Raw genomic sequence first — 18,721 nt, 5'->3', positions numbered from 1 at the left:
GGCATGAAAAGTCGTTAATGTTTTTTCAAGCATATCTTCTTTAGTGACTTTTTCTCTACACAATTTAATTGTGAGCTAATTTTGAATAAAGTTGAGTTGTAGTCACTAACAAACTTGAAATCTTGTAATACTAAGTGCATCCAATCATAGCGTGCCTTCAGAAGGATTATTATCTTTTGGTGGTCATATTGTTCATTTATATTATTCCAAAGGATGAAAAGATATTTGACCGTAAGGTATTCGCCTTTTAATCCTTTATCAATATGATGACGAAAGAATATTAAAGCTCTGGTGTGATCCTGTAGGGATGTATCATTTCCTAATTTAATGGTATTTCCAAGATTCATTGCATCTAGAAGTCAAGATAAGTAGTTCTTGCCCAAAATATTGAGGGCAACAAATTCAATCTTTGCAAGGTTTGACATTATTTGAAAACTATATATAGAATAACATTAATTAGAAAAATATTTCAATTTATTGGAATAAACTATGAATAAATTAATAAAATGCTTTAACAATATTTCAAGTGAATAATATCTAAAAGTATAATAACCTAAGATTTATCAATTATAAATATGGTAAAAATGTATAAACATGAAATAAGAATTAAAATCTAATATATATATATATATATATATTTCTTTTTCATAGCTTCGGGCTATGATTATTTTGTCATAACAAAAAAGTGCAAATTAATATATAGCTTCAGGTTATGAACTATTTTTATGTAAATTTGTGCATAGCTTCAAGTTATGAATTTTCATTATGTAGATTTGTACATAACTTTTGGCCATGTATTTGTAATTTTGTAATTTACTTCATAACTTCTAGTTATAAGGATTGAACATATTTTTCATAACTTCTAGTTATGAATTTACCTCATAGTTTTGTAATTTACCCTATAACTTCTAGTTATAGGGATTGTACATATTTCCATAACTTTTAGTTATGATTTTTTTTTTTTCATGATTTTTGACTAGAAAGAAATCATATTCTCTAAGTAATAATTGTACATATTTATGTATTTAAATAAAATAAGCGAAATAGAAAATCAAAGCGTAATTTTATCACACATATAAATAAAATAGAAAATCATGATATAAGTTTATAATATACCTTTTTGTGAAAAAGAAGAAAGAAAAGTTTTTCTATTTCTTTTGCAGAGATTATTTGTGTTGATAGCATATTGTAAAGCAAAGTAAGAGAAGAAGAAGAAAATAAGAAAGAAAGAATAGAATGCATGGAAAGAATTGAATTGAATTTCAGTAGGGGGTCTCTCTCTTTTATAAAGAGTCATAAAGAGATAAACATTATTGCGGATAATCATCCACAAGTTCCCACAATACTATAAATTCTCATATTTTATAACATATTGTATATTATGTAAGTTTGAAAAAAAGAATAATATTTGATGAGGTATTTAAAAGTCATTTACTTTAAAAATGCATTTGACAATAACAATTTTTAACCATTTATCTCTTATATTTAATTTATTGGAGAAAAATGATTGAGAAATCATTCAACTTGGTCCCACTAATAAATAGGTGACGGAAGGGTGATGTAAATAGAGAGAGAAAAATAGAGTGAAAGAGAGAATGAGAGAGGTGGAGTGGTTGGTTAGTTTTTTTATTTAATAGCCAAATATATTTTAGGGATTTTTAATTTAAAGGCAATATCCTTCACCTCAATTTCTACTATATCATTGGTTTTTGAGTTTAAACATGGGTAATGCGAGGACTTTGGGCTAATTATTAAACCCAACTAACCATAAAAACAAATCTCCCAAATTATTATCCTAAGAATGTTTTTATGATTAAATTATTTGTCTCTAATTTTTAATTTTTAGTGATAAATTATTTTCTCCACAAATGAAAAAATATATATATTTGTGATGAAATTATTTCTTATTAATTTTTTAATTTCTAGTAATAAATATTTTGTCATTGAATCCTCAACCATTTTTTAGAAAATATATTTACTATTTATAATTATTATAAAATATTTACTTTTTTGTGACAAGTTACTCTATTATCAAATTATTTATTTATTTATGATGATAATCTTTAATCATAAAAAATAGTCTTGTTTTTATATTTTTATAATATATTTTAGAAGAATTATTTTAATATCATAAATTATATATATATATATATTGAGAAATATGTTATGTCTTAAATTTATTTATTATTAAAATATAGAAAGCTTCTAGGATTTGACAACTTAAAAATAGAAGTTAAAATAACTGCTCAAAGTAAAATATTCTTACTATATCTAATTATAATATTTAGAAGTTCTTTAAATCAAGTTTAATTTTGAAAAATGTTCCTATATGTTGAAAATCGACTATTTAGGGTCTATTTGGAAACTATTTTTTAGAATAATTTTTTATTCTTTAAAACAAAAAATACAGAAAACATGTTTAATAACTAAAACCTATTTTTTGTTCTTTAAGAACTAAAAATAAAGTGTTTTCAAAGGTCTTTTAGTTGTTTTATATTATTTTTACTTGTTTTCTTAAGGTTATTTTAAGAAATAATTATATGAACATATAAAATTATTAAAAAATAAAACACTACATATAAAAAATATTTTTAAAAATATTAAAAATAGATTAAAAAAAAATTAAGTTTTCAAACATACTTTTGTTTTATAAAAATTAAAGAACAATTTTCAAAAACTATTTTTCAGAATTGTTTTCGAAAATAGTTATCAAACAGACAAGATACCTTGCTATTTTAACTTTGATAACTTAAATCCATCAAATCCAATACAAGACTTTGAAGGTATGTTTAAAATTTTCCACGCCATCATAAATGAGAAAGAAATTAGCTGGTTGGGGACATGATCATTAAGCAGACAAATTCTTAGCACAACCACATGATGATGATGTGTAAACAAAACGACATCCTAGGTCTATCAAAGTCATCATGTTCATACTTAATAATGAATCAGCCTTCATTATGAAATTTTGTTTTTGATTATAATTCAGAAGATCTTTCGAGTAACTTGGAAAATTTGTTGTGTTAGGTAACAGTCCTTTCAATTCTTGTTTTGATCTGATGATCATACAAACTGCCTGTCTATGCAAGGAGTTTCTTTTCCGTGCTTCATTGGAAAAGTCTTGAGTCATGGACTCGCTAAAATTTGTCAACATTTTCATTTTTAATATGTTTATCTTTTGCTTGAGAGAGAGAGAGAGAGGGAGAGGGAGAGGGAGGGACGTTAGGAAATAGAAGCGAAGGAAGAATAGGATGGTAGCTTTGCTTCATTAAGGTATGAATCAACCAGTACAATTATACGACGACACTTGAAGTGAATTGCAAACTAAACCACTTTTTTGTTTGCTCACCTATAAAAGTAAAAATAAAAAATGATAAAAAAGCCAAAACAATGGACTTGTTACAACCAAAGGCTTCATCATCTTTCCAATATAAGATTATTTTTTGTATTGTTTTATTGAGGATTTTGTTCCATGGCCTCATTCACTGGCTTCAGCCCATGTTTTAATGCAGCTTTCCAAACCACATCGATTCTGTCCACGTCCAGAGCCCCAACTTCATGGTGAGTCCAACCTTCCAAGACATGGACCACGCCACCCGCATGACACGCGTGGACTACTCCTCTTTCCATGGTATACTGTTTCAACAACCCCCAGCAGGTTAGCCATTTGCTAAGGCTAAGTTTAGAGATACTTGTAGAGAAGACTAATTCAAGAATGCTTTGTATGTAAGGAAAATAAAATACCAAAGAATTAAGCAAGGATAGAGATGAAAAAGAAATGGAGATGAGGAAGGCTCACCTCACAGCTCCCAAGCCCTTGGACATCTTCAGGTAATTTTAAGGCAGCAAGGTCGCCATAAGTGCAGTCTCTTCTGAAGGGCAGAATGGGAGGGACCACGAATTGATGAAAATGTGCACCTGATGGGGCCCAGTTCTGCTGTCTTGGTGTGATCCACTTGCCCACAATCCACGTCTATCATTTCATCCAGTTTATCATTATCGGACACCACAAATACTTCAAATTCCAACACTAGACCTCATTTTCATGTTAATATCAGTTTTGAATTCTGCAGATCTCATCCTTCTTCCAAAAGATATTAAAAAGACTTTAAATTTGGTTCCATTTTGGAGAGGTTTCCAATGGTGGAGCCAGAAGAGAACTGCCATTGTGTTCCTTTGTCGAACACAAATTAACAAATGATGAGAATTTTTGAAAAAAAAAAACAAATAGGATGTCCCTTTCAGAGAAGGCAGTTGTGGTCGTGCGCCTCCAGCCAATTATGGCCACAAGCACTAGTTATAGACAGTTCTTTGTGGTAATCATGCATGCATTTAAGGTCATAGATTTTTTTTTTTTTTTTCTGTTTTTCAAGTGGCAGTACTTAATTGTTCAGTATTTTCCATGAAAGATGATTTTGGCTTACAACTGCCTGTGGAATAAATATCTGCATACCTTACAGTTTTGGGCAGCTTGGTACTTGGTCACTTGGACTAGGTAGTTTTGAAATTCGACCGGGGCTTCCCTCTGAATCTTTTGGAACCTTTCCGTTGATAGAGTCAACATCTGCGGTGTTCCTCAACAAATTAGCAACATGCAATTAAGAACAATAGTAGCCTACATTCAATTTCCTTCTCTTCATCATTTTGAGACATTCCCACTAAGTGCATGCGTTGGGGTTGAAAAAAAAATATGATTGAGCACGGCGACACTTACCAGGACTCGTACTTTTCGTTGACAAAGGTACAGGGCAATTGCTCTTCCCAGCTTTGAAGTAGCTCCTGTTAAGAACACCTCTTTGACACCTTGAGGGATCTCATGAAGGATAACTGCAGCTGTCAAGGTGTTCCCATGGACCACTCGAACTTTAAGATTGGGGTGCTTGTCAACAAAGAGGGTTCCACCCCCATTCAAAGCTTCATTCTGAACAAAACATACATTAACAAAAAACTGTCAAAAAAATATTCATGGATCCACCAAAAGTGGTATCATTAGCTTATTTAAGTCAATTTTCAGAGAGGAAACAGTGATTCAGATTATTAATTCAATGACTCTATTAAGGGTTAGGGAACTTGATCAATTCTACCAGTTGGGCAGAGGCTTTAGGGTCCGTTTGACAAAGCGGAAAGAAAAAACTGCATTCCTATGCTGGGCAAGCTGAAGATTTGGGCGCCCTGTGGAAGAGTGGAGCTTAGCTAATACAGGAAGTTAAGTTGTTTCAAATCCTTTGTTTCTCCTTTATTGTACCTGTTTCCCTGACAATATTTAGGATGCTCCAACAACCACCTTGTTCTTCATTTGTAGCGTGGACATGATAAGCCTAACAGAGTCAGAAGCCACACCAACGTGTTGGTTGAACGGATCACAGGCTGATCCTTACAACCAATGAGCTTATGTAACTTTCCAAGCGGTGTTATAAATGAAACGAAGGGTCCACATAACATTAATGAAGAACATGGATGATGTGATAAACCTTACATGTATCAGTGCCTATGTGGACCTTCCCATGTTACATTTTTGCTTTTCTGAAAATTAGCTTCTGCAGAGACCTTGAATTTTTAAAGAACACGCAGTCATTGTTATTGCTATATACAACCATTTTGTTGCTTCTATAATTTCAGAATTAAAGCATTTGATCAGGCAATAAAGGCCATAAAATCAACAAAAATCAGATCAAGATTAATGCTGTTAATGGTAGATGGCTTTAACAAATGGATCACATGTCACTAAGCTTTTTCCAGAAGTACGTTGGCAAAAACAATTCAGATAAAAATCGTTCTTTCTTAGAGTTTGTTTGTTTGTTTTCATGTTATTTGTTTTTCATTTTTTGTTTGCATTTTGGTTTCCACAGCTTCCCATGTGCAGCTAGCTGTCCATTGTGCTCATCGAGTTTGCAGCAAATGAAATGAGACAGTTGTAGTAATAGTGATGCCCAAGTAAAACAGAAAAGGGATACCAACCTTATTTAATGCAGCAAGGCTAATGACCTTGACGCCTAGCCTATCAGCCCTTAAAATGGCCTGCTCTATTTGATTGTTGATGCCCTCTGTAGCAAATGGTAAGAAATACTGCAACAGGCAAATCCAGCTTATTTCGTTAATGGCTATTCATAACTTAGCTAAAGTCTAAAATGTAATTATAGTAAGCTAACAAAAAAAATTAATAATAAAATACCTGAAAACCGAACCTAGGAACAGCCCATGTCTGGTGCAACCTGCCTCTTAGATTGTAGAAAGTGACAAGGAATGTCTTGGACCAAGCCCACATCAGTAGCATTATGACGAAAGCCTGAGGCCACAATGGCAGCAAGAAGATCCTTGTTGCAAATGGCAATGATCCAAAAGATCGGAAAACGAAAGGCACATGCAGTGCTGATATTACATCCACCACATGAGCCAGAAACACAAAATCCGGTACTCTTCCATATTTTCCTGCATTAATGTGGATTTAGCCCATTGGTCATTTTCTATTGATTAGTTAGAAATTTCTGGAACCGTGCATTTGAGATGAAGGATGGTGATTGATCTTTGCCATTTCTATACATGCAGTGCCGTATTAAATACTGACCCTTTGGAAACTCCTTGGGTGGTTCTTATAATTTCAGCTACATAGTCTTAATCTTAAAGCATTCATTTCTATGTGGGGTCTTGAATTAGTATAACACATATGCCACATATGCCACTGGACATCACGATGATGTTTGATAACAGTTTTCAAAAATAAATTTTTTCAATAATTTTTCAAATGTTTTGTAAAACAATTTGAGAAACTAAAATATTTTTAATATATTTTCTATGTTTTTAAATATGTTTTAAAAATAAATTTTATATATAATGTTCTATTTTTCATATTTTTATATTTATATAATTATTTTTTAAAACAACAATAAAAAAATAAAAATAATTAAAAAATATTTTCTAAAAATACACTATTTTTTGTTTTTAAAAATAAAATAATGGTTTTTAATTTTCCGGATGTCAAACAGACCTAAATCTTCACCTTCATGTATGCTTGAATAGCAGTTTTAAATATTTATGGGCTTATGAAAAAAAAAATGGTCCCAAGTTTTCCTGAAATAATTTCAAATAGCCCTACCACACCAATCCCTATCAGTGAGCCTAAAAAAATTGATCAGCCAGAATAAGGGAATTGAAGGAGCTAGCAAGGGTACCCATTAATTTCCTTTGTTTTACAGAAGTAACCTTAAAACCAACCTGTATCAGAGGTTATCTTCTTGTGTAGCTCCCATGATTTGCAGTTCATGGTGTTCCCAAGTGCATCAAAGAGGGGCATGAAAAGGCAGAAGTTGGTTCCCATCTCAGTGTGGTGCAGGCTGTGGTATCTGTATGTTCGCTCCACCAAAAGAAGACAAATCAATAATTGCTTTGAGGCAGAAAATATCCTGGTGTAAATACTATCGTTACAAGTTACCGCCAACTTTGTTTTTCTAAATTTTTACTAAGATGACGTCCATTTCCATTAACACCAAAGTCGTAACATTAATTAGGTGGGAGCTAGAAAATAAAACTTATTAATAACAATGCTTGTTATCCAGAAAATTTCAAGACACGTGTTCATTGGGGTGAAGACGGGGGAGGCCCCACGCAGTGAGTCACGAGAGAATAGTTTCCAAGAATTTCTGAGAAAGGATTACCTTTGCCAGTGTCTTTTTTCCTAGAACAAATATACAATTTAAGACGACAGAAGCAGGTGAATCCAACTTGCCATCGAACTGTTTACGTAGGAGGGGAGATGACCCCCTAGTACAAGTGAAAGTAAATGCTATAAACAAAGAAAGAATCTAAGGATTAACCTTATTCAACTCTATGTTAGTTCCTCATTTACTGTAGAGACCGGTGCAGTGGTGAAACCTGACCTTATATGTGAGACTGTTGGGGCTTTAAATGAGCCTCCCCATTAGAAACCAGGACACGGATATATATATATATATAATATGCATTGGATGGGCCAGCTATAGATGGGGGTGCATACATCAATGCCTCAAAGTACTGCAGGCATGTGATCCAATAGTGTGAGTTCCGAGAGCCTCTAGGAATCTACGGTATATGTTGTGTGTGGGATAGATGATTAGATTACGTTTGGTTGTAGATAAGATATCTAAGGAGAGAAAGGCTTCAACCAACGTAAAATCATCAAAATCAAAAATCAAAGAGGAAGAAAGAGAGCTTACGTAGGTGTGTAGATGAGGTACTTGAGGAAGGGAAAGGCATGGAACATGGCATGAGGAACAACTTCAACATTGGAGTGCCCCAAGCATCTGAGAAAATCAAAGATGAGGACATATCCGTATATCATGCTGATGGATCCAAATCCCATGAGCGAAGAACCCAGTACTGGAATTCCAACAACCGCACTTAATATCAGATGCTCCAAAAACGTTGCACTCCCGGCTGCAGTAAACAAAATCGAAAAAGGATTGAATAAACAAACAAGAAATTTTGCCGTCCTTGAATGAGTTGTGAGGTGAGAAGAAGAAGAAATTAAATGGGCAGATGGGTTTTTATTCCTTTCACCTGTAAAGGACTGTGTGACTGTAGACGCATGGTGCAGTGAATGGTAGCGGGTAAAAAGATAGTTTCCATGGAAGCATCGGTGTACCCAATAGTAGAGAGGCTCTGAAACCCCAATGTGGAGTATCAGAGCAGCAATAACGCCTCTTGTATTCCATACAGGTAAATCAGAAAGGAATGGAAAGATGTAGAAGGCCACTGAAGCAATGAGAGCTTGAAGAAGTATGAAGTTGTCCCTGTAAAAAATGGGAAATTAGAAAAATGAAAAAAATACCAGAGTCATGGTACGGGGAAACCCATGTAAGAGACCAGGAAAAAGGTGGACTGTATTCGATCAGAAGAACAAGTACCAGTCCCATTCTCTGTCAATCTGCTTGAAATCAACCCCTTGTTTCTGAATTCTGCGGTTTCGGGTGAGGAAAAGCATGTTGCTGTAAGAGCACCATGACTGGTGAATGAGACCTCTAAGTGCACATAGGATGAGAATGTGCAGGCACCATGTATCCGTTTGGGCATCCTCATGAAACTTCGAGTATAACAATTTTCCAATAAAAGGTCCATACAACAGATACTGTGCATACAAAAATATTTGAAAGAAAAACATATTAGCCCACATCAGCTGAAATAGAGAAGAGAAATTCAATTAAAAATAAAAACAAGTGGGCTTCAAATCATATAGGCATACCTTGAAGGTGCCCAAGTTCTCCCATGGCCAAGCAGACAACACGGCACGAGCAACCATTTTTCCGACAAAATTATTCCTTTCTTAATATATGTGCAAACTCTTCTCTATCTGTACAGGCTTTTGATGAGGAAAAGTTTCAGTTCGGGAACAGAAAGATCCGAGATATTGTAGCCCAAAATAGTAGAAGAAGCCAAATACAAGAAAAAGAAAGAGAGGAAAGGGAAGGAAACAATTCCCAGATAGAAGCAGCAGAAAGAAGGAAAGAGATCGAGAGGTTAAGAGGTTGGAATTGCCTTATAATAAAATAATTGGATAATGAAACAACTTGATTAAGCCCCTGTATTTGTGAAACTTGGTTGCAAGTCTCCCAAACTCTGGCCTTTATTTTTCCCAACTCCAATGCACCTACTTATAGCTCCAAAAACTAAGTGGGCATCCAAATACAGTTAAAGCTCTTAATCAGTCTCTATCGGTTAGCTTGTAATATTGATCAATATTTTGTCTCTAGGCAAAGTATGAACGTCACCGAAATTGACCAAAAAGTGTCCTCCAAATTGAGAACGCGTAGGGGCATTTGCTAGGGAGGATGGCACAGCTGTAGTGATGGCCTGATTCTCTTAAGACATTAATGGCTCATGGTTGGGAGGAGGGTTGGAGCTTTTCAGTAATTGCGTATTGCTAAGTCATGGGGCCGGTTACCCTATACTATTCAGCAGCATGTTCTATTTTTCCTCCTCTCTCTCTTTCTTTCTCTCCATTTTATTTCCATCTTTATCCATCTTAATGTACCAATACACACCACTCATACGTATCACACTGTACACTTCCAAAATCTCATCTCTAAGTTCATTCTTCAAGATGAATGAGGATTTGTGGCGGTGTGCCTATTAAATGATGAACTTGACGATACATCTTTCTACTCATCATCACTTTTTTTTCTTCAACTTGTGAATTTGAAAATAGACTATACTATCTAATTTTCATTCATTTGAATCTCCAAAATGAATTATGAGTAGAAGAAAAATGAATCATTCTATGTACTCACTCCCTCAAAATTTTGGAAAATAGTTGGATTTTAAGTAAATAAAAAAAGTAAAAATTGAACAATTTATTTTAATTCTTTCTTTTCTTGAGAACTACATTCAATTTTTATAAATATTATTTAGGAGGATAATTATTTAAATTTACATTAATTCAAAGTCTCAAAGTATATGTTCATTATTTATAAAAATATGATTATATTATCAAATGAAAAAAAAATCCTTACAGATTTTTAAAATTATTTATATTTCCTAAAAATAAAAAAGACTAAAAAAAAGAAAAAGAAATCAACTTAAAACTTAAAACTTTTACATTTTTAAGGTTCTTGAAAAATAATAAGGAAAGAAAAAAAAATATTAAAAAAAATTATTTTTTCATGTTTGATTTCATCATGAAAAATATAAAAGAAAATAAAATATAATTAAAATTAATTAAAAATTTATATATTTTAAAATTATTTAATCTTAATACAATGAAGAAAAATAAGTTTATGAAATTTAAGAAAACATATAAAAATAATTTATTTTTTATTTTTATTTTCTTTCTTTCCATTTTTTTTTCAAATTTTTCAAAAACTAAACATAGACTAAATTTTCTTCCCTTAATTCTATCATTTTCTTTAATGTGATAGGCAACAAATTCCTTTTTGCCTTAAATTTGTTTAACTTTATGAAATGATATTAATTTCTATGGTTGCCTTCATAGTATAAATAATAAATGCTATTTTTTTTTTCATGAAATTTCCTTCAGCTTATATGAAATGATATTTGCATAATCCCTTTAACACTATAAACAACAATAAATGTATTGCTTGATGGGAAAACTCCAAGCAAAAGGGAGGTAATGGCAGGCAAATTGTGAATGATGGAGCCGCCCTTGCCACTAACCTTGACTTGGCACTTGCAATTGTCCACCTTCCAACCTAACTGAAAGCTATATATCAACTAATATTATATTATATTGGACCGTCCAATATTTCTTATGCATAAAAATCAACTGCAGTACGGAACAACTAACAACCAAGTTGGATTAGGTTGATTTTTAATGTCATAAATATAATCTAAACTTTTCCTCTACTCCCTGACTATATTCAGTTCTTCGTCTGTTATGCTAATTACAATTTTAATTCAATTTCCTCATCCGTAAAAGCAAATGCAATACGGAACAACTAACAACCAAGTTGGATCGGCTCTTTTTATTAGTTTAATAGTTTAATTCAATTAATTGAATCATGTTTGGTTGTTAATAGGACAAAAGAAGAGAGAGAAAAAATATTGAGTTTTGCTATGTGATTAGGATGTGTTTTTTTTTTTTTTTTTTTGTAATATTATAAGTGTTTTTTTTTTCTTTCTCTTGAAAGTTTGTTAGTTTGTATTTTATTGTTAACTCTATTTAAAAAAAAAAAACCTTAAATCAATTTTCCCTAATCTAAATAGGGAGAATTCTGTTTCTATCCCAGTTGGGTTGAATAATTGAGATAAGGTCCTCATATAATTTATAATTAAACTTAAAACCCAATGAAAGAGTAGAAATTGAAATGAAAGATATTGTCTTCAAAAAATTCCTAAAATACCTCTGACTATTAAATGAAAAAACTCTGGTCACTCTACCTTTCTTATTCTCTCTTTGGTTTTTTCACCATTCTCTCACCTATTTATTAGTACCTATTTATTAATGGGACCAAGTTGAATGATTTACCAATAATTTTTCTCCAATAAATTGAACATGAAAGATAAATGGTTAAAAATTATTATTGTTGAATGCATTTTTGAAGTAAATAATTTTTAAATACCTTATCAAATATTATCCTTTTTTTCAAACTTACATAATATATAATAAATATTATTCTTTATTTCAAACTTACATTATTTCTCATATATATTAAACAATTTTTAAACATCTCATAAAATATAAAATATTAGTATTCTTTATTTGTTCTAATTTGCAAATTAGACATCATTAAATTTTTTTTTTCAAACTTATAGAATATATAATAAATACCTTAACAAATGTTTTTTTTTTGTTTCTTACTTACAAAATAATAAATATGTTGTACATTATTTCTCATTGGTCTTAATGGCATAGTTTGGTAAAAAAATATAAAAAAAAAATACTATCAATAAGTGTTCTAATATCAAGTTTAAGTTGTTTAAAAATAGTACAAAACCTATTAAGAGTGTTGTACATCCTTGTACACTTGGCACATTTCCCCTGTACAATTATTGTAATATTGTATAGTGGTGCAAATTTTATATTTCTCCTAAATTATGTGTCAATGTAGGTGTGTTAAGCATGTTTTTAATCATTTGGTTGAGAAAATGGTAGATGACTTATAGTCAATTTTTTTCCCTAAACATCATTATTGGAGAAAACATTGGAATTTTCATATGGGAGTTAAATAAAGTGTATGACATGGGTATACAATCCTTGGGTGACAAGGAAAATAAAGGAGTGATTCAGAATTGACTGGAATTTTTTACAAATGGTAGCCTTGTACACCTTTGTACACTTAGTTTATTCTTCTTGTATAGTTAGTGTAACATCCTTGTATAGTTATTGTAATACCCTTGTACAATGGTATAAATTTCATATCCCTTCTAAATTATATGTCCACATAGGTGTGTTAACCATATTTCTATGTAGGTGTGTTAACCATGTTTCTAATTGTTTGGTTGAAAAAATATTAGATGGCTTAAGGTCAATTTTTTTCCCTCAATATCATTACTAAGAAAAGTATTAAAATTTTTAAGTGAGAGTTAAATAAAGTGTATGACATGAGTGTACAATATGCGGGTGACAAGGAAAATAAAATGGAGTGCTTCATAATTGATTGAAATCTTTCCCAAAGAGTAACCTTATACACCCTTGCACATTTAGTACATTTTCAGTGTACAGTTGGTGTAATATCCTTATATAGTAACACAAATTTCATATCTCTCTAAATTATGTGTTCACATAGGTGTGTTAATCATGTTTACAATGATTTGGTTGAGATAATGGTGGATGACTTATGATCAATTTTTTTTCTCTAAATATCATTACTGTAGAAAGTATTGAAATTTCCATGTGGGAGTTAAATAAAGTGTATGACTTAGGGTCAAACTTTTTTGAGTCTTGTTATTATTTTCATATGAAAAAATAGTACTAAACATGGTTTTCAATTTTCATTTTTAAAAATAATTTTCATTTTTTAATTAAACTTATTTTAAAAAAGAGACCATATAGAAAATAAAAATTATTTTTAAAAATGAAAAAAAAAATTATTTTTAAAAATGAAAATAAAAAATAAAAAATAAAAAGTAGAAAAATATTTTTAAACCAAACTCAAATACAATCTATATAATTTTCAACTTCTTGTTTTCATCTAAAATGAGTAAATATACATTTTAACCCTTTTATTTAAGAAAAATTCAATATATATTATATATAGATATAATTCACTTTTAAAATTTAAGTGATACGAAAATATTTTAATTTTATATTTAAAATAAAAACTCTTCATTCATCCTATTTCTTTCTTTTACTTTTTCTTATTTTGATAAATTTTCAAATAATTTAAATCATTAAAAAAAAATTTTTATTAAATAAATTTACAACATTTCATATAACTTATAACTAAAAGTCATGTTCAAAAAGTTATTAAAATAAGAAAGGAAGAAAATTTTAAAAAAACTGAATTTTTTATTTTATAATAAGAAAAATAAAACTTTAAAATACTTTTTAGTATAAAAGAAAATAAAATAATGAATATATTTATTTTAAATAGTGTTCTAATCATTAAATTATTTACTTCTAAAATATAAAAGATAATTTTTATTTATTTAAATTAGCATTTTTTAGAAAGTATTTTCCAAAATAGTTTTTAAATCATCAATATAATTTTTGTTCATTCATAATTTAAAAATATAAACTAATGTTGATTTTTCAATTACTTATAAAAGAGTTTAAAAAACCAATGAAAAATCCAAAAATGGTTAAACAAGAGAGAATGTGTTAATAGTGGCATGTGAAGAGTAGTAGAATAAAAACAAAAATGAGTCAAAAGGGGTATTTGTGTCCATTACCATCTCATATCCTTGTAATTAATTATGAATTATAGAAGGACGTTAGTTCAATTATCCAGCCCAACTGGGGTGAAAACACAATTTTACCATCTAAATAAGCAATGAAAAGTCTGGGTTTTTTTTTTTTTTTTTTGTTATATTAAACCATTTTAATTGTACAGTAACACATTTATTGGTTGTTAATTTATACGAGTACCTTTTGATTCCTAGAAAATATAAAAAAATGTTAGGGAAGAGATTTTCTATTTGAATAATATGGGAAAGGACAAGGGAAAAAAGTCTTTATAAAGCTTAATTTCTTTCCTAAATTCTCTTCACATCATTCTTAATATGTTCCATATATTATACAATTTTTTAATAAAATATTCATTTCTTATTTATTATTTTAAGTCAATCTTTATTACTTTAAACTCCAAAACATCTATTTTCATATACTAAAAATTCCTAATATATTTCATGCATAATTTTTTAAACATTCTCACTACTACAAAAATAGAAAATTATGACGCTTTAATCCTTGGCGCTTTCATAAGGTATCATTATATTGGGATATACAATGGCGTTTTTCAAAAGGGTCATTTTTTATTGTAGTTTTTTTATTTCATGGCGCTTATTTAAAGTATCATTGTCTGATGTGGCCTTTATATAAGAATAATTAGTTATGTCATGACACTTTATAGCAGTGTCATAGCTTTAATCCTTGGCGCTTTCATAAAGTATCATTATATTGGGATATACAATGACGTTTTTTAAAGGGGTCATTTTTTATAGTAGTTTTTTTATTTCATGGCACTTATTTAAAGTATCATTGTCTGATAAGTTCTTTAATTATAAGAATAACTAGTTATGTCATGACACTTTATAGAAGTGTCATAGTTGTGATATTTCATGGAGTGACATTAAATAATATATATATATATATATATATATATATATATATATATATATATATATATATATATATATATATATATGTTCTGAATATATATTAATTAAAAGCTTTTCCCTTTCTAAGTACGAGTGCCCGCCAAACATTCCCTCCACCATTTCAGAACTGAAGAAACCCCGAAACCTATAGCTCTCACTAAGTCCACCACTAAAATGCCCTAATCCATTCCCCTTGCAAAGTCATTTCACTCCACATCAGTTGCCAAAATCCATTCCCCTTGCAAAGTCCACCACTAAAATGCCCTAATCCGTTGGAATGGCCATGTCTAACTTTCATGCATGGGAGGTTACCATTGTGAAAATCAACTACAGAGCATCATAGTTAAGGTAAATCTCTTTCTCAACTAATGTTATTTTCCTCATACTTGAATAGATTAGTTCAAATAAAGACAAATGGAAGGGTTTTCATTGTTCCAAATATATGGTATTATTGTTTCATAGATGGGGAAATTAATTTGGGAGGACAAAATCAGGGAAATGGTATCCCGAAAAAATACAGAGCATTTTGTTCTTGTTGTTGTATAATAGTGTAAATAACTAAATGGTTGGTGTAAATAACATCTATAGAAGTAGTATGCCTGGTGCGTTGCAAGTTGTGGTAGGTTGTTGCAGCTTCTCCTTTCGGTTGTGGTGGGAAGTGCCACCCTGTTTTTGCCTTGTGTAGTGATGAAGAGATGCAGCAACGAGCATGGTGATCTTGCCTTGTGTAGTGATGAAGAGATGCATCAGCGAGCATGGTGATCTTGCCTTGTGTAGTGATGAAGAGATGCAGCAGTGAGCATGGTGATCTTGCCTTGTGTAGTGATGAAGAGATGCAGCAGCGAGCATGGTGATCGGGATGGAGGTTAGGGGAGGTGCAGCCTCTGCCGTCTGTAGGTAGGTATGGACGTGCCGTGTTCGTACACCAAGGAAAAGACAAGTGAGGCTGCAGCAATTGAGAAAGCTGCTGGGGGATTTTTTAAATGGTATTGAGAGGGGAACAACTGGCAAAAATGACGTGTTTGGAAGAGACATGTTTTAAAAATTTCTCTGGTGGGCTTGGGTTTGATTCTTAGTTTGTTGGGCAGTCAAGGGTTGAGGCACCAGGTCCAAAATATATGGGCTTGGCTCGGTTGGAAACTGCAGGCTGTAGACTTTCCACAATTTAAATTTTACTTTAAGATGTAGGAATTTGGACTGGGTTTGGTATTTCTTTTGGATGTGGCTAGATTTGGGCCCATTCAGCTGAAGGTAACTATGGCTCAATGCAAGCCTGCGATCTGGCCCAGTTTGGTCCACCTCGTCTCTCCTACAGAATCATGATCGATGACTGATGAGTGGAGAGGCAAGACTAGCTTGTACAATCTGGACGTATCAATACCTTCATCCATATCAAGCTGTTGAACTATGGAAAATAAATCCATTAAGAAGTATCTCATATGACCATATGAAGTTATCACTTTACAGGGAAGGCAAGGAAAGGAAGGAACTCAAACATAACCTAAATTAAACCAGCCAAAGCAAAATCATAGCTGTGGCCTAACCAAAAAGATTATACCCTTAGCCAAACCAAAAAGGATTCTCAACTGATGGCAAGGGGGAGGTAAGAAACCTCCTCCTATCATAAACTAAACCTAGCCCAAGCAAAGCATATCCACTACTAAACCCAAGAGCATCAGTCCATGAATCTAACCTTCAACATGCCTACTCTTAAATTAATGTGCATACTCATTTACACTGTTAATGACTTCTCTGCCCTGGCACCTTTTTCCTGGAAGGTTAGTATAGAACTAGTACAAGTATTTGGTGGCTCTTCCCATCCATCAGCTTTCTATATGACTACAACAATAATCCAAGTGTCCATTAGGATGTACTTTCTGTTTTTTGTTTTTAAAATCAGAAACTTATTATACAAAACTAGAACATCTTGTCCAAAAAGTATAGATTTACCTTATGTCTTTAAAATTCACTTTCAAAAATTTTTAAATTTGATATTGTAAAAATTTTTTGAACCTCAATTGTTTTAAACAATTTTTAAAGTCATTTCTTTTTCAGTGTAAGCCTCTTAGAGTTCTTGTATTTTTTATAAAAATTACTACTATTTTCTGATTTTAAAAGAAGAAAACCAGAAGCGTATCTGAATGGACACTAAATATCTTGTTTATTACTTGGAGGATTTTGCTGTCCTAGTTTACTTGGGCTTGTTTAGAACACCAGTCACCAATGACATAAAACTGTGCTTTCTAATAACAACAGGAGCTCACATTGGGGATTTTCTGGATATCAGACCTGATAAATGGAAGAGTACAATTGCTTTCTCATGTTATCTGTCTTAAGTTGGGATGTAATATTATGGGTCATTTTGCCAAGATAGGGGTCCTTTTGTAAATTGATCTTTTGATTTATTCTAAAAGCTGATATTTACCTCCATTAGGGCATGAATATGATTCTGATGTAGGTGATTTTTATTGTTGAACCTAGTATGATCATATTCAATTGTTACATAATACACTAGAGGTTTCATAAAGTTCATCTGAACAGCATATCAAGGTTTGGGTGCTTTCACATGGATATGGTTTCATCTTTCTTTCTTTGCCCTTTTTTCTAATTTTTTTTAATTCTTTCTTTATTTGTTTGTGGGTTGGTTTGGGGTGCCCATCTTCTCTTGTTTTTGTTACATGCCAATCACCTAATGCATTCTTCTTATGATATAAGTGCAGGCAACCTTAGCTTTGTATGCAGCAAAGCAAACTTCAGGAATTGTTGTTAATATTGGTTTCCACTGCACATCTATTGTTCCAAGTAAGATATTCCGGTCTTTGTCCTATACTTATCATAATTGTAAAATTGATATGAAAAACCTTGTTGCAGCATGCTGGAATAGTAGGCCTCAAGCTCCAACAAATTTGTTTTGAGTCTATCAATTTCTCAAATTCATACTTAATGCTTGATGGGGCCCTTCCACTGTGGTCTCCTGGTTAATACTGGGAACTGAACCTCAGACCTCTCCTCCTCTCTGGATAGCTCCCTTTGTCATCAATTATGTGATATTTTTTTGCGCCTCCTGATTTGTTTTTGTTGATGTCATCTAATTATTCTCTCACCCCCTGTTGCATGGGCTATGCATGTAGTATTTGCTTGGCTGACTGCGCTTTCTTAGGTTCTCTATCACCTATCATCAATTCTTTGCTTTCCATTTCAAGAGTTTGGTTCCTCCTATTATCATTGGTCAACCTGTTATAAGCACCATGATGTTCTTTTCTAGCTTACTGGCATTTTTTTTTTACATTCGGAACTGAGTTAACCTTTCATTCTTCTCATCTCTCTCCTACTTGTGCTGCTCTCTTCCGCACTGCCATGATGTTTTCTGGTTCCCTCTCCTTGGCTTCATTGTCATCAGTATTGTTGCCCGATGCTTTGCGGGCCCTTGCCTTGATCAAGGGCAGCTAAGTGGGTGCAAACTGAGATCACGCTC

The 18,721-nt window shown here is 31.8% G+C and overlaps 1 protein-coding gene across 1 annotated transcript; it reads right to left on the bottom strand.

Annotated features, from left to right (window-relative positions):
- Positions 1-3,230: 3,230 nt before the first annotated feature.
- On the bottom strand, positions 3,231-9,839 carry LOC100248411 (very-long-chain aldehyde decarbonylase CER3). The gene is made up of 11 exons (XM_002270910.4): positions 9,215-9,839; positions 8,880-9,100; positions 8,533-8,765; positions 8,190-8,409; positions 7,213-7,340; positions 6,173-6,429; positions 5,959-6,066; positions 4,715-4,921; positions 4,454-4,564; positions 3,800-3,973; positions 3,231-3,636 (listed from the first exon to the last, which is right to left on the bottom strand). The coding sequence occupies exons 1-11, from the start codon at positions 9,269-9,271 to the stop codon at positions 3,454-3,456; spliced, it is 1,899 nt and encodes a 632-aa protein (XP_002270946.1). The 5' UTR covers positions 9,272-9,839; the 3' UTR covers positions 3,231-3,453.
- Positions 9,840-18,721: the final 8,882 nt, after the last annotated feature.

Source organism: Vitis vinifera, chromosome 11 (genome assembly GCF_030704535.1).
Source record: "Vitis vinifera cultivar Pinot Noir 40024 chromosome 11, ASM3070453v1".
In the NCBI taxonomy this organism is placed as follows: Eukaryota; Viridiplantae; Streptophyta; class Magnoliopsida; order Vitales; family Vitaceae; genus Vitis; species Vitis vinifera.
Note: the sequence above shows the minus strand (reverse complement) of the source record. Positions and strands in the feature narration are given on the sequence as shown.

Bases quoted from the DNA above. Each gene is read 5' to 3' on its own strand.
- LOC100248411 (XM_002270910.4), bottom strand. From the start codon at position 9,271: ATGGTTGCTCGTGCCGTGTTGTCTGCTTGGCCATGGGAGAACTTGGGC. The intron at 7,341-8,189 runs GTAAGCTCTCTT...GCGAACATACAG, and splicing joins TACCTCATCTACACACCTAC to ATACCACAGCCTGCACCACA. The intron at 6,430-7,212 runs GTTGGTTTTAAG...ACATTAATGCAG, and splicing joins GAAGATAACCTCTGATACAG to GAAAATATGGAAGAGTACCG.